At 43.5% G+C, this 15365-nt stretch overlaps 1 protein-coding gene across 2 annotated transcripts in view; it reads right to left on the bottom strand.

Annotated features, from left to right (window-relative positions):
* The window catches only part of SAE1 (SUMO1 activating enzyme subunit 1), a 69281-nt gene that overhangs the window by 30405 nt on the left and 23511 nt on the right, over positions 1 to 15365 (bottom strand). For both annotated transcript variants that reach the window (XM_060085086.1, XM_060085085.1), the window contains exon 6: positions 7374 to 7479. In XM_060085086.1, the coding sequence (XP_059941069.1) occupies positions 7374 to 7479 (106 nt within the window). The remainder of the gene's footprint in view (positions 1 to 7373; positions 7480 to 15365) is intronic.

The raw sequence follows: 15365 nt of genomic DNA on the forward strand, positions 1-15365 counted from the left end.
CTCCAAAAATGGTCTAAGATTATTTTCAGCTTTAATTCTGTGGCTCAAAAACGGCCTAAGTACTTTTCCACGACTCGTCAGAACAGACTGAGAAAGTTAAGATTGCCAAGGATTCTCTGCTAAGTAGTTCACATCTTGAGATGAAGCCCATTGCTTCCTTGCTCTGGACTAAACCTGTGTGTTATTATTCATGCTGGTAAGTGAATGCTGTTTCCATACTAGACCCGATATTTTTAGCACTCCTGTTATGATAAACTCACAGTAACCTCAAAAAGAACAAATCAAAGTCAACTTTTTGCCACAGGAAACCAGCTCACACTTCATGTTTTGCAACATGCCATGGGAGAATAATAAAAAGATGAGACCTTTGGCTCACAGATGGTGAGGCCGACTCTCAAGATGGTGGAAAAATGCAGCAGGAAGCGTTCAGTCTGGCCACCATCTTATTAAGTAAACTGGAAAAACACTCAACACCCAAACAAGGCAAACACATGCACGTGGACGACACACGCACATGGACGGCAGGGCAGCTGCTTCACAATTCAGTTGAAAGGGGCAGAAAGAGCCACCTATGTGTGAGGGGCAGGCCAGGACCAGGGTGCCACTGGGATCAAAAGCCTGACAAGTGCTCAGGGAAGCAGGCAGGAAAGAGAAGCCTGCAGGGACACCAGTGGGCAAGCTGCTCTCTCTCTAGGGTGAAGAAATGACCAGACAAGCAAACCAGTCACTCATGCAAAAGCTATTTATTGAGCACCCATTTATTTATCGAGCACCTACTAAGTGTTCCATTAGGCAATGGTGAAACAAAGGTATTCTCGTGTGTATCAGAGCCAAGCACCCTGACGTCATGAGGAATTCCTAAGGCGTCATCAGGTATATCAGTCACATTCCCAGAAAGGCTCTTGGGAACAAATTCCAAGGACTGAGAAAAACTGAAAACAACCTACATTTGATGAGACTGGTCACAAATGATAGTACACTCAAAGAAATACATTCTGCAGCCAACAAGACAAATGAGGTCACTCTACATATGCTCCAAGATCTTTTCCGAAGCAACCATGAAAACTAGAGTACTGCCTAAAAAAGTTGATCATTCAAGTTGGATATTCCCCAAGGCCATCCCACAGCCCGAAGTTATTGGGTTGGCCAAAAGGTTCGCTCGGTTTTTTTCTGTATGATGGCTCTAGTAGCACTTAGTCGTCTTTAACTTCATTAGAAACAATTTTGTTAGATTGTGTGTGACAGCTGTCATATCAGCGTGCATTTTAAAAAGGACTTATCAAAACTGGTGAATTTTTGTGTAGCCATTTTAATACTGAAGATGGAAGAAAAAAGCAACATTTTTGGCATATTATGCATTATTATTTCAAGAAAGGTAAAAACGGAACTGAAATGCAAAAAAAGATTTGTGCAGTGTATGAAGAAGGTGCTGTGACTGATCGAACATGTCAAAAGTGTTTTGCAAAGTTCTGTGCTAGAGATTTTCTCACTGGACGCTGCTCCAGAGTCAGGTAGACTAGGTGAAGTGGAGAGAGATCAAATTGAGACACTAATTGAGAACAATCAATGTTGTACCACACAGGAGACAGCTAACATACTCAAAATATCCAAATCAAGCGTTGAAAATCATTTGTACCCGCTTAGTTATGTTAATCGCTTTTATGTTTGAGTTTCACATTAAGTTAAGCGAAAATAACCTTCTTGACCGTATTTCCGCACGCGATTCTCTACTTAAATGTAATGAAAATGTTCCGTTTTTATAACAAATTGTGATGGGTGATAAAAAGTGGGTACTCTACGGGCTTCCCTGGAGGCACAGTGGTTAAGAATCTGCCTGCCAATTCAGGGGACACAGGTTCGAGCCCTGGTCTGGGAAGACCCCACATGCCTCAGAGCAGCTAAGTAAGCTCTTGCGCCACAACAACTGAGCCTGCGCTCTAGAGTCCGTTTGCCACAGCTGCTGAGCCTGTGTGCCACAACTACTGAAGCCCACATGTCTAGAGCCCACGCTCTGAAACAGCAGAAGCCACTGCAATGAGAAGCACGTGCACTGCAACGAAGAGTAGCCCCTGCTTGCTACAACTGGAGAAAGCCCGCGTGCAGCAATGAGGACCCAAAGCAGCCAAAAATAAATAAAATAAAATAAATTAATTAATTAATTTTTAAAAAGTGGATACTGTACAATAATGTGGAATGGAAGAGATCGTGGGCCAGGCGAAACGAACCACCACCAACCACACCAAAGGTCTTCATCCAAAGAAGGTGATGTTGTGTATATGGTGGGATCGGAAGGGAGTCCTCTATTATGAGCTCCTTCCGGAAAACCAAACGATTAATTCCAACAAGTACTGCTTCCATTGCTAGAGAAATGCAAATCAAAACTACAATGAGGGCTTCCCTGGTGGCGCAGTGGCTGAGAGTCCGCCTGCCGATGCAGGGGACGCGGGTTCGTGCTCCGTTCGGGAAGATCCCACATGCCACGGAGCGGCTAGGCCTGTGAGCCATGGCTGCTGAGCCTGCCCGTCTGGAGCCTGTGCTCTGCAACGGGAGAGGCCACAACAGTGAGAGGCCCCGCGTACCGCAAAAAAAAAACAAAACAATGAGGTATCGCCTCACACCAGTTAGAATGGGCATTATCAGAAAATCTACAAACAACAAATGCTGGAGAGGGTGTGGAGAAAAGGGAATCCTCTTGCACTGTTGGTGGGAATGTAAATTGATACAGCCACTATGGAGAACAGTATGGAGGTTCCTTAAAAAACAAAAAATAGAATTACCATATGATCCAGCAATCCCACCACTGGGCATATACCCAGAGAAAACCATAATTCAAAAAGACACATGCACCCCAATGTTCATCGCAACACTATTTACAATAGCCAGGTCATGGAAGGAACCTAAATGCCCATCGACAGACGAATGGATAAAGAAGATGTGGTACATGTATACAATGGACTATTACTCAGCCATAAAAAGGAATGAAACTGGGTCATTTGTTGAGACGTGGATGGATCTAGAGACTGTCATACAGAGTGAAGTAAGTCAGAAAGAGAAAAACAAATATCGGATATAAACACATGTATGTGGAACCTAGAAAAATGGTACAGATGAACCGGTTTGCAGGGCAGAAGTTGAGACGCAGATGTAGAGAACAAACGTATGGACACCAAGGAGGGAAAGCCGCGGGGTGGGTGGGGATGGTGGTGTGATGAATTGGGCGATTGGGGTTGACATGTATACACTGATGTGTATAAAATTAAGGACTAGTAAGAACCTGCTGTATAAAAAAATAAATAAAATTAAATTAAAAAATTTAAAAAAAAAAGAATAAGGTGATATACTCAGAAAGTCAGCTTAATACTTACAAGCTGAATTCTGGCAGAAGTCTAAGCTGCCGGCAGGACCCAGGGAAAGAGATCACGAGAGCCATTTCCCTCTACTTCCAGAAGCTTAGTCCAGTCCCTAGCCAAAGCAGTTAATCAAATATACACCAAGAGCAAAACTCCCAGACAGCAAAGCAGGCCCTCATGCTCGTTGCATTTGGAACACTCCTTATACTTCCAGTTGCAGCACCTCTGGAAAGACACACAGAGCTCAGAACGACCCAAGAGGGCAAAAAAAATATCATCAGGAATATGCATATGACGCCACACAAGCAAAGTTAGGACATGTCATCTGCTACAAAGAGAAAAGCCCAGGAAAGGCTATGTTGGATATCCAAAAAACTCAGGAAGAACACTGGGGATGGTGTAAAAAGAACTAGATCCTGGAAGAATCAGGAGACTTGGGTTTTAGACCTAGGCCATGGGGAGTCACTTCCCTTCTAGGTCTCATTCTTATAAGGAGAGAGTTAGCTTTATTTGTATTTGTATGCCAAATCAGAGAGGGAACTGCAGGCAGTGCTGTTTAAAGAATCCCAAGGCTATAAGAAAAGTGGCCGGCCAATGATAAGGCCTTATTAGCCACATCTGCCACAGGTGAGGGATGGAGGGGAGAGTGGGAAGCACACAGCTGCCAGCCTTGGTCTAGACAGTATGATATGTGGGGCTGCCTCCTTTTAAACTTCTCTATTACAGGGACATTTCCCTGGTGGTGCAGTGGTTAAGAATTCACCTGTCGGGCTTCCCTGGTGGCTCAATGGTTGAGAGTCCGCCTGCCGATGCAGGGGACACAGGTTCGTGCCCCGGTCTGGGAAGATCCCACATGCCGCGGGGCGGCTAGGCCCGTGAGCCATGGCCTCTGAGCCTGCACGTCCAGAGCCTATGCTCCGCAACAGGTGAGGCCACAACAGTGAGAGGCCTGCGTACCGCAAAAAAAAAAAAAAAAAAAAAAAAAGAAAAAAGAAAGAATTCACCTGTCAACGCAAGGGACACGGGTTCGATCCCTGGTCTGGGAAGATCCCACATGCCGCAGAGCAACTAAGCCCGTGCGCCACAACTACTGAGCCTGCGCACCTAGAGCCTGTGCTCTGCAACAAGAGAAGCCACCGCAATAAGAAGCCCGCACACCACAACCAAGAGTAGCCCCCACTCGCCACAACTAGAGAAAGCCTGCGCATAGCAATGAAGACCCAACGCAGCCAAAAATAAATAAAATAAATTAATTAATTAATATATATTTTAAAAGTCTGCAAAAAAATAAAAATAAAATAAAATTCTCTATTACAAAACTATAGACATAAAAATGGTTAAGATGGTAAACTTTATGGTATGTGGTTTTTACCATAATAAAGAAATAGTCATAATTAATATGAGTATTAATTATGAACACAGTTTTTTTTAATTAATTTTTACTGGAGTATAGTTGCTTTATGAACATAGTTTCAATCACCAAATCCAAAGCCCTGGAACTTGAAACTAAAAAGGTAATTAGTACCATTTAGAAAGAGAAGTAAACCATTGTAAAGCAATTATATGCCAATAAAAACGTTAAAAAAAAACCTAAAAAATTAAAAATAAAAAAATTTAAAAAAATAAAAAAGAAAAGAGAAGTAAACATATGGAGTATATTATCCAACAAAGTGTCACAGGCAAAAAACTAAAATCCAATAGGATTGCTGCTATGATAATACTTACTCAAGTATGGAATTAAGGGTAAATTGAGGGACTTACCTGGTGGCACAGTGGTTAGGAATCCGCCTGCCAATGCAGGGAACACGGGTTTAAGCCCTCCTCTGAGAAGATCCCACATGCCGCGGAGCAACCAAGCCCACGCACCACAACTACCAAGCCTGCGCTCTAGAACCCGCGAGCCACAACTACTGAGCCCGCGTGCCACATCTACTGAAGCCCGCGTGCCTAGAGCCCATGCTCCGCAACAAGAGAAGCCACTGCAATGAGAAGCCCGCGCACTGTAATGAAGAGCAGCCCCCGTTCACCGCAACTAGAGAAAGCCCGCGTGCAGCAATGAAGACCCAACGCAGCCAAAAAAATTTTTTTAAATAAATAAATTTTTTTAGAAAAGGGTAAATTGAGTCAGTCCTAAAATTCTACTGCACAGTTGCGAAGTACCTCCCACCTCCAAGCACATAACTAGGTTAGGTCTCTAGACTTGCTTATGTGCGAAGCCCCTTGCGTGGTGTCATGCAAGCCTCACAAAAGCCCTCTGAGGCAAGCGCTATTAACACCCCCATGGTCAGAGGGGAATCTGAGGGAGCCTCAGGGAATTTAAGTCTGTGGCTCAACATCACTCACCTAAGAAAATGACAGCGCCAGGACTGAAAGGCAGGTCTGTTTTGATTCCAGAGCACTAGTTCTGAACTGTGTACCACTGCCTGCCATCTGGGTCACAATATTAAAGCTCCTGCTTCTGCCTCACGACCTGTCTGCTCCCCAGCCCCTTGTAACTTCTGATAGTGATGGTCAGCGGAATCTATCTGGATTCAATAAACATTATCTCCCACACTGTCTCCAGGCCATTAGTTTTGCCTCCCCATCTCAATGATGGGCTCCTGAGGGCAGGGGTGACCACATGCCTGTGTCTTCATCAATTTGTACCTTTTAAAACGCCTATAAGTGGGGGTACAGCAGCTGCTTCATGTGAATGTGGTGAGGATCCAACGAGCTAATACCCACAGAGCACTGAGAATGGAGCCCGGATGCTTTCATTACCTGGTGTCTCTCACAGTATTTAATTAATTAGACTTCAAAGACCTGGGCTGCTCTTTTGCCATCTGCATTCTGTGTCCTCAGGCAAAACATGAGCCTCTCTGGGACTCTGTCTCTTCATCCCAAGAAACCAAACTGCGGATAATTCCCACCTTGTCCACCTCATAAGGGAGCTGTGATGATGAGATGGACAAGAAAATACTCTGGAAACTGCAAAGGGTTAGATCAGGGTTTCTCAACGTCAGCACTATCGACACTGGCAGCCAGATATCTCTTTGTCATGGGGGGGCTGTCTTGTGCCATGTGTCATAAGATATTAAACAACATCCCTGCCCTCTCCCCATCCCACCCCCAGTCATAACAACCAAAATGTCTCCAGACACTGCCAGTGTTCCCTGGAGGACAAGACTGCCCCTGGCTGAGAGAATCCCCAAGTTACGGTAAACTCAAATACTGGTTGACTCCTTTTATAAGCAGCAGTTAGAAACGCTCAGGCTATACCTCAAACCTTTCCAAATTAATAGCTGTTTACTGAGGGCTTTCTATGTGCCAACATGGGTGGGGGAAGCTGGGAAGCACATCCCCAAAAGTACAAAAATGTCGAGGTGACTTTTTTTGCTTTTTTTCTGGTATTTTCTATAACAAATATGGATTATTTTTACACTAATTAACAAACCGATGTTATTTATACACTTACTTGGCTTACTGTGAGAACATGAGTAACCTTAATCTCTCTGTGCCTCAGTTTCCTTGTCTGTGAAGTAGGGATAGTAATAGTATCAACTCCCAATGGCTCTTGCTAGTAAGCACTCAATGTTTATGATTATTATTATAAAAATAATATTAAAAAATAAAAGTGCCAGGCACAAGAACACTGAGACGCCAACCAATACCTAGCTAATGCTCCCTGACACCAGCAATGATGGTGAGAGTAGGGGAAAAGACTTCAGGAGAGGAAGACTGGTTTTAAGGCCCAGGAAGAACTCTGAAGAGGGAAAGCAGTGATGAAAAGAGCTGGATTTATCGCACTGTTATCTCAGGCTCAACTTTAGAGGGAAGTTCACTTCAACAATATAAAATAAGAAACCAGAGCTCAGTGACAGGCCTCCTCTCCATTCACTCTGTTGTTCTAAGTGGCCACTGAGACCCAGCTAAGGGGGAACTCCACTCACGGCAAACCTCAAGAAACCTTCTGGCTTCTGCACCCACATTTGCAGAAATCAAAGCACAAATCGCTCGCTGGGAAGCCCTGCTTCCAGTCCTCACCTTGAAGGAGAAAGTAATCTGGAGTTGTGCGCTTGAGAGCTGCCTTTGCTTTATCGCTGCTCCAGTCCACTTCCAGCGCCTCTTTGATGGAGCAGAAGACCACCTTCTGTTGAAAAAAAGACAAAACTGCTTAGGGATAAAACATGTTGGCTTTATATCACAAGGCAGTAACTCTTCACCATTTCTAGGAGAAATGTCATTCTGTAAGGTTTACTGTTCATTAAAAGAAGCTGAGGCCCATTCAAATCCAATAAATGTTTATTGAGCACTTACTGTGTGTTCCTCTGGGCACTGGGGACACAGAAATCAATGATATGTGCTCCCTGCACTGAAGAAAGACAGAGCAAAGCTAAAGACCTAGTTCCATTCTGGCTCTTTCTTGAACTCTGGTGGTATTTACGCCATGGAAATACCTTCATAAGTGACCAAGAATGTGTGTCTAAAGACATTCAATAAATTTTCTTTGTATTGGTAAACAGAAACAAACAACAATATCCATAAATAACAAAGAAGAAAAACAAGCAAAGGGGATGGAATGAAACCTCCAGGCTGTGGAAATGGAAATGGCATTTGCAAAAGCTCTGTGGTAGGAGGAAATATGGTTGAAACCTATTAAGCTAAATCAAATTTTCTCAAAAAAATGCCATGAGACAGTTATATTTTTAAATATAAACAACTAAATATGAATGAGAAAATGGTTTTCCTTTCCCTTTCCTAAACAATTAAGTCCAAAAGCCATTTGCTGAGACTGAGGAAGGGCAGGGAAACGGTGTGTGTGGAGGGGCTGGGTGGCCTGGCTGGAGGGGATAGAGCAGGGCAGGGTAAGAAGGGCATCCCCAAAGGGCAGCAACAGGAGACTGATTACATCCAAGGACTTGATGCAACAAGAAATTACACTGAGCATCTGGGGAGCCAGGTTTCTCACTGTCAGAAAAGAAGAGAACTAGACATATGGAAAAGGAGAAAAGTAGAATGAAGCCTGTGGTGAGAGTTATTGGCATGAACTCGTTTTCTATATATACAGGCAGATAAAGAAATAAATGTAGATGCAAGTGTGTGTATGTGTACACATACAAATATTTAGCTGCTGTGTCCACTGAGAAGGTCTAAAAGTAATGATACTCTGATAGCAATGAGCACATCTAACACCCAGATTTTGGTTTCTAATCACCACTAAGAGAAACATTTCTCCTTGGAGATACGACTGACTTCAAAACTGGGGCAGCAGGAACACAAGAAGAGCCTGAAACAAGGAAAGTCCTCAAAGAATGATGGGCCATGTCAAGAGGTAACAGGAGCCAGCTTAAAGAAGCTTCCACTGGTCAAATGTGAGGATAAATATACTAAAACAATTTGAGGATAAAAATAGATTATAACACTTTAAGTAAACTATAATCCAGTAGTCCACAGACCTAAAATTAACTAATTAATAAAGTTTGATAGGAATGGGGTATTTACATATTTTCAAAATACCCCTCTACAGAATACCTATTAGTCACACAGGGAAAAAAAACTGTTTTCAAAGGAGCAGTCTGGCAAACAATCTTACTCAAATGATCAAAGTTAACATTACCAGTAAAGGGGCATGTGATAACCATGCACCAGACCACAGGATGCAATGAGAAGCATCCATGTGGTGATATTTTTGCCAAAGATGTGTAGCTACAGTCTAATCACGAGGGAACATCAGATGAACCTAAACTACGGGACATTTTACAAAATAACTGGCTTGCAGCCTTCAGGTGTCATGAAAATCTAGATGCACACATGACTCTAAACTGGATCCTTTTGCTGTTAAGGACATGATTGGAACAACTAGTAAAACTTGAATGGGGTCTGAGGATTAGATGGCAGCGACGTACCCATGTGTATTTCCTGATTTTGATGGTTGGTTTCTGATTAAGGAGAATGCCTTGTTTGAGAAAATACAGACTGAAATATTTGGGAGTAAGTTGGTAGCACCTTACTCTCAAATTTTTGTCAGTACTAGCTACTTTTACCAAGTTTAAGATGGTATATGTGTGTAAGTGTATGAATAATTTCAAACTTACAGAGCTGTGTGTCTTTCTTCCTGTCTTCTCTACACACACACACACACACACACACACACACACACACACACACATCAGATATTTTAAAAATAAAAGAGAAAAAAGACAACAAAGGTACAATTTAGCAGGCTAAGTGAACCAAGATCTATCAGCTACCAGGCAGCTTGCTGAAGACCGTAACGGATTTGAAAGATGAAAGTTCAAATTGCTGGTGAAGATAAAACAGTCGTGGTTTTCAAGGTGCCTTGAAAACGTGGTTTTCAAGGAGGCTTTCTGCTTCCCCATAATCACTCCTTTGGGGGCTGGGTCCATTGTAAAAGCTAGCATACAAGATGTCTGTACTGCCCTCAAACCTTTTGGTCAATGGGTCTGTTTGACCTTAACAGATAAGTCACGTAGTTAGCGGAGTGACATTTAGTGCCTGATACAGACTTGCCAGACCCTTCTTAACAAGTCTTACAATGCAGATCAAGCCATCAGCAGTATGGTCTGGAAATGCCATCACAATAAGAAAAGTCTTAACCAGGTTTCAGAAACTACCAAGACCTTAATTCAGAATTTTTGTAGTTTGTCTGGCAAAGACCAATGCTAAGAATCCTCTGATTTGTTAGGCCATTATATGACAAATGAAGGGAAAAAAGTTGTTTTTACAGTCTTAGTCCCAGGCAGGCCCACCTCTAACACTTTCAGGGCCTGAGGTAAGAGTACAAATGAAAACCCATGTCTACATATTTAGTTATAAATCACACTAGTAAGTTATTAAGTATATTATATTCTCCTGTGCTAACAAATAAACCTTCTTCATAACCAGCTGGAAGACCAGGTTCAAATTTGGAATTCTCACACTCCTTGGGAGTACTGTGCCAGAACGAGATACCCTGGGAAGGCCGTACCCGCACCCTTTCCCCGCTGTGGCTCTGACCCAAAATGCAAGGGGCTTTGCACTTAACTTTGCAAAAGGTTTTGCCCATCCTTCCCCACCAAAACATCCACCCCTCAGGCCTAGGCATGCAGACATTGTGGGAAGGTCTGTACTCCAGAGGCAGATCAGGGAAGAAGCCCACAAAAGCCCGGGAAGTAGCCTGGGGTTATCTGGGCAGGAGATTCCAGGGGTCCAGGTATCCAGAATGTGGTCTAGAACTGGAGGAAGGCTACAAGATCCAGGCAGATGCATCTCCTGCATCCCATGGGATCCTTACCCTGTGAGGGGAATGGCTGGAGGAAGGCCAGAGTGGGCCCTTCTATAGCACCAGGGCCAAGGATAGAGGCCCTTTTCCCTCCTCAACTCTAAGGGCGGAATTAGACTCAGTTCTGCCACTAACTTGTGACCTTAGGCAAATGAATTAACCTCTCTTGGGCCTGTCTGTGGCTGTCAACTTTTAGAGAAGTTTCCTGGTATCTGAGGAGGAGACCCCCTGTGGCCTAGTCTTTAATGTGTACCAGCCCTCCAGCCACAGATGACAAAGCCAGGGGTGGACACATGACCCAGCCAGACCCATCAGATTGTTTCTCCTGGGAATCGAGAGTATGAAAGTTGGAAATGGAGACACATTAATGTCAGAGCTCTAAAGAGAAAGGCCAAATTCCTGATGCCTCCGAGGCTCCCCAGTTGCCCTGGTCCTTCCCCTTCTCAGATCACAGGAGCTACTCCATGCTTCTTGTGCTACTCCAGCCTGCCTTCAATTAACACCCCCTTTTCTGGTTCAAGGTACACAAAGTCTACTATCATGGCTCATAACTATTAAAAACAAAACAAAACTTAACCAAGCCTCCTAATCTGTAGTAGCACAGATGCAAAAGGTGGTGCTTGCCTTACCGACCTCACTGGCATTGAGTTTATAAAGAGAAAAAGCCCGTTCGCCTTTCAGATGAAGCAGCCGGCAGTGCCTGCCAGGTAGTAGCATCCACCCCCCGACCCCGAATGAAGGTAACTTTCACAGCTCACTCGTCCCTCCCACTCCTCCATGCCCTTGGCTATGGATCCCTCTGCCTCGAATGCCTAACCCACTGCCCTCCACTGTCCATTTTCTCCCCTGACGATTCTGGGCCTTGATGATTTCAATCTGAGAGTCTAGTTAAGACTAATAATAAGGCCTCTCACACCGTTAACTGATCCCCTCTCCTCAGATGAGTAGCAGCTTCCTGAGGCAGGGACCACAGTGAAAGGCACAGCATTGAATGGACTAGATTTTCAATAAATACCCCTGAAGTGATAGGACCTACCTGCTTTTCATTTGCCGAAAAGCCCAACAATAAATATAAAGATGAATTCTCCACACAGTCTATCAGCTATCAAATTAAGGGGTTGTGCTGGGCCATTTAGAATAGTGGGAGACTGCAATAACCTCTGTGCAATAGGAAACTGGCTCAACAGATCATGGCAAGGCAGAAAGGGGAAGACCGACACATACAGCCATTTAAAATCATGTTCTCCAACTGTACGCCAACTATATGTCAATAAAAAAACAAACAGAATAGAATAGAATCATGCTCTCCAAAGTAGACATAAAGATTTGAGGAGTGCTTATGAAAATATATGGAGTGAAAAAAGGAAAAGTCAATACATATGTATGTCATATGTTACATTAGATCATTATACATGTCTTGCATGTACTAATATATATTAATTAGTGCTCTAATTTACTATGTACATGCATAAAAAGAATACTGACATCACTGGGTAACAGGGTTCACATTTTCTCAACTTGTTCTGTATTTTCCACATTTGGGACTTGTGAACCTACTTTACTTTTTAGATCAGGCTGAACATCTGTAACAAGTGATACAGATCTGGATGTAAAGCTGAATGTAAATCAGAATTGAAACAACTTTCAAACTACAGATTTCTAGGTCTAATTTCCACACCTACTCATGGGAGACTACAGTTTTCAAAAGCATTTTAACAACTGACAACTACAACCCGAGACAGTTTTCACACTCTGCAGAGTGGCAAAAGAGCCTGAAGTTACCAAATGTTACTGTTACATGCTGTTGGGTTTGGAATGTAAATTGAGGAAACGACTTGAGAGTTATTTTTTGGGGTCTAGTAAAGTTGAAGATGTGCACATCCTAAATCTCCTATATCCTAGAGAAATCACACACTTACCCAAGGAGATTATCTACCCACACACACACACACACACAAACACATACACACACACACACACACACACACACACACAATGACTGCAGCACAATTTGTAAGAGCAAAACCTTATATACCTAAATGCCCATTAATAGGAGAATAAATAAATAGTAATGTTTTCCCACAACAAATACTCTATGGTCAAAACAAAAACAAAACAAACAAAAAAAACTGCAGTGTTTGCTGTCCAAGAGAACTTGCAATGACGACAAGAACATTCTGCACGTTGGTGCTTTGCGATATGGATGCCACCAGCCGCTTGTGCTTACTAAACATGTGAAATGTGGCTGGTGAGACTGAAGAACTGAATTTTTAATTTAATTTAAATTTCATTAATTTTAATTTAAATAGCCACATGTGGCCGGTGGCTACCATAATGGACAGCGAAGCCCCAGAACCACACACAAACACAGATGGCCTCACAAACATAAAGCTGCTCTTAGAAAGCACATGGCAGCATACATAAAATGCAAAACCAATTTTTAAGAAGTTAAAAAGCATACCAAACAATTCTATGTTACTTGGAAAAACAAACACGTGCGGTAAGAAGAAATGCCCAGAATAAGAACCACAACTGAGGACAGTAGTTACTCATGCTGGCGAGCGATAACCAGGGGGCCTCGATCACATCAGTCATGTTTTATGCTTTAAACTGGGTGGTGGGTACATGGTGGTTAGCTCTATCGCTCTCAATTTCATTTTTAATTTATACCTACAACACCACCTAATAAGCTTTATTCCATTGTTTAGATTTACAAACACATGACAAAACACCATGCCAAGGAGGGCTATATCCACCCCTTCTGGATACCTTATTAAATCCACACAAATGTACCAGCAGCCCTGAGAAGACAGAGAAAGAACACCCAGATTGGTACAACAGTACTGGGAACGTTTTGGTTTTTAAGTTGGATAGTATTTGTTTTACCATTATGTTCCATAACTTGCATTGATGTCGTGTGATTTCTGTATATTGAATATCTCTCTCTCACTCTCACACACACACATACACACAAGACCAGACTGTGCTGTGATGATGGGAGGGACTCCTCTTCCTCATCCGTAGAGCCCAAGAAACTTCTCTCAGGTGAGACAAGGCACCACCCGCACCCACCCCACACTCCACAACTGTCCTACCTGCAAAACCTACTATCAGCAGTCCACCAAATTCTCTGCGATTTGCACCCTGCACCTCCCTGTCTGCTCCCCTCCCCCGAACCAAGTGACTCTCTGACAAGTTAGTCTTGAACCTCTCTGGGCTGCAGGTTCTGGTCTAGGCAATCCAATGACTGACTTCTACATATTCCCAGCCAAGAACCTTCTCTTCTTTAAAAGTCTGTTCTCTCAGCTCAGCTCAGATAACCTAAACTATGAGAACTGATGTACTACAACATTAATCCATTTATTTGATCACAAAGAAAGTGAACTGAATAAATCCTTTTTACAATGACAATAATTTCCTCCAGAGCTGGGTCACATTATGATGCTGGAACAGCCACAACTACACTGAACAAACATTTCCTGGGGACTTCCCTGGTGGCGCAGTGGTTAAGAGTCCGCCTGCCGGGCTTCCCTGGTGGCGCAGTGGTTGACAGTCCGCCTGCCGATGCAGGGGATATGGGTTCGTGCCCCGGTCCGGGAAGATCCCACATGCTGCGGAGCGGCTGGGCCCGTGAGCCATGGCCGCTGAGCCTGCGCATCCGGAGCCTGTGCTCCGCAACGGGAGAGGCCACAACAGTGAGAGGCCCGCGTACCGCAAAAAAAAAAAAAAAAAAAAAAAAAAAAAAGAGTAGCCCCCGCTAGCTGCAACAAGAGGAAACCCATGTGCAGCAACGAAGACCCAAGGCAGCCAAAAATAAATAGATAAATTTATTTAAAAGAAAATCTCCTGAACACAAGTGTGCGGGGCACCGCACTAGGAACAGAGCAGTGAACAGAACTGCCCAGCCCGTATGGAGCTTCAACTCTAACGAGGGAGACCCTGACAAGTAATCTGAGGTGTAAACAGCGTTTCAAATCAACGTGCCACAGAAAAGAGGAGGAACTACACTAGTCAGTCATCAGGAATGCTGCTTTAAGGATGGGGGTGAGAGGAGGATGAGAGAGTTGTCAACAAATTGCTCAGAAAGGGGGAAATCAAAATAATGAATCACTCCTCAACTGTGGAATTTCACAACTAATTCATGAAAAAAGGATTACAGTGCCCAAATTAGTCACCCACTACATCAGAAGCAGTGGTAAAATTAAATCTGTAGTTTCTTAGCATATCAGAAGCAAATCCTACTTTATGTTTAATCTTTAAAGAGCTATTATGGAGAGTACCCACCACCAGGCATCTATCTACTCCTATCTGGCAGGCCCCTAACAATAAAGAAATATGAACAGCAGCACGGGAGCACATTGGTGGCTTTTTAAAGTTTTCTGGAGTGATCCCAGTTTTCACATATTTCATCCCACCATCCTCACAAAACTTCAAGTTATCCTAGAAACTCCAAGGGGATTCACCTTGTGGGCGGTAAGGTGCGCCTGTGCCCTTCGCCACTGCCTATGCTATCTCCCCACCTATTCCTTCCTTCTTACACTGCTGTGTGATCTTGGGCGGGGTTCCTTAACTTCTCTTGGCTTTAGTGTCAGCTGTAAACAGAGACAAGAGGGTTAATTTGCTTCCCTGCACCCAATACAGTGCATTGTCCACAGCAGGCATTTTGCAGATACAGAAAGGGCTCGCTGCTTGGAGTGAGGGAAGCCAGAGTCACTCTGTCTTGACAGCTGTGCTTTTTCTTGACCCTATTTCCT

Source organism: Mesoplodon densirostris, chromosome 19, assembly GCF_025265405.1.
Source record: "Mesoplodon densirostris isolate mMesDen1 chromosome 19, mMesDen1 primary haplotype, whole genome shotgun sequence".
Taxonomy (NCBI): Eukaryota; Metazoa; Chordata; class Mammalia; order Artiodactyla; family Ziphiidae; genus Mesoplodon; species Mesoplodon densirostris.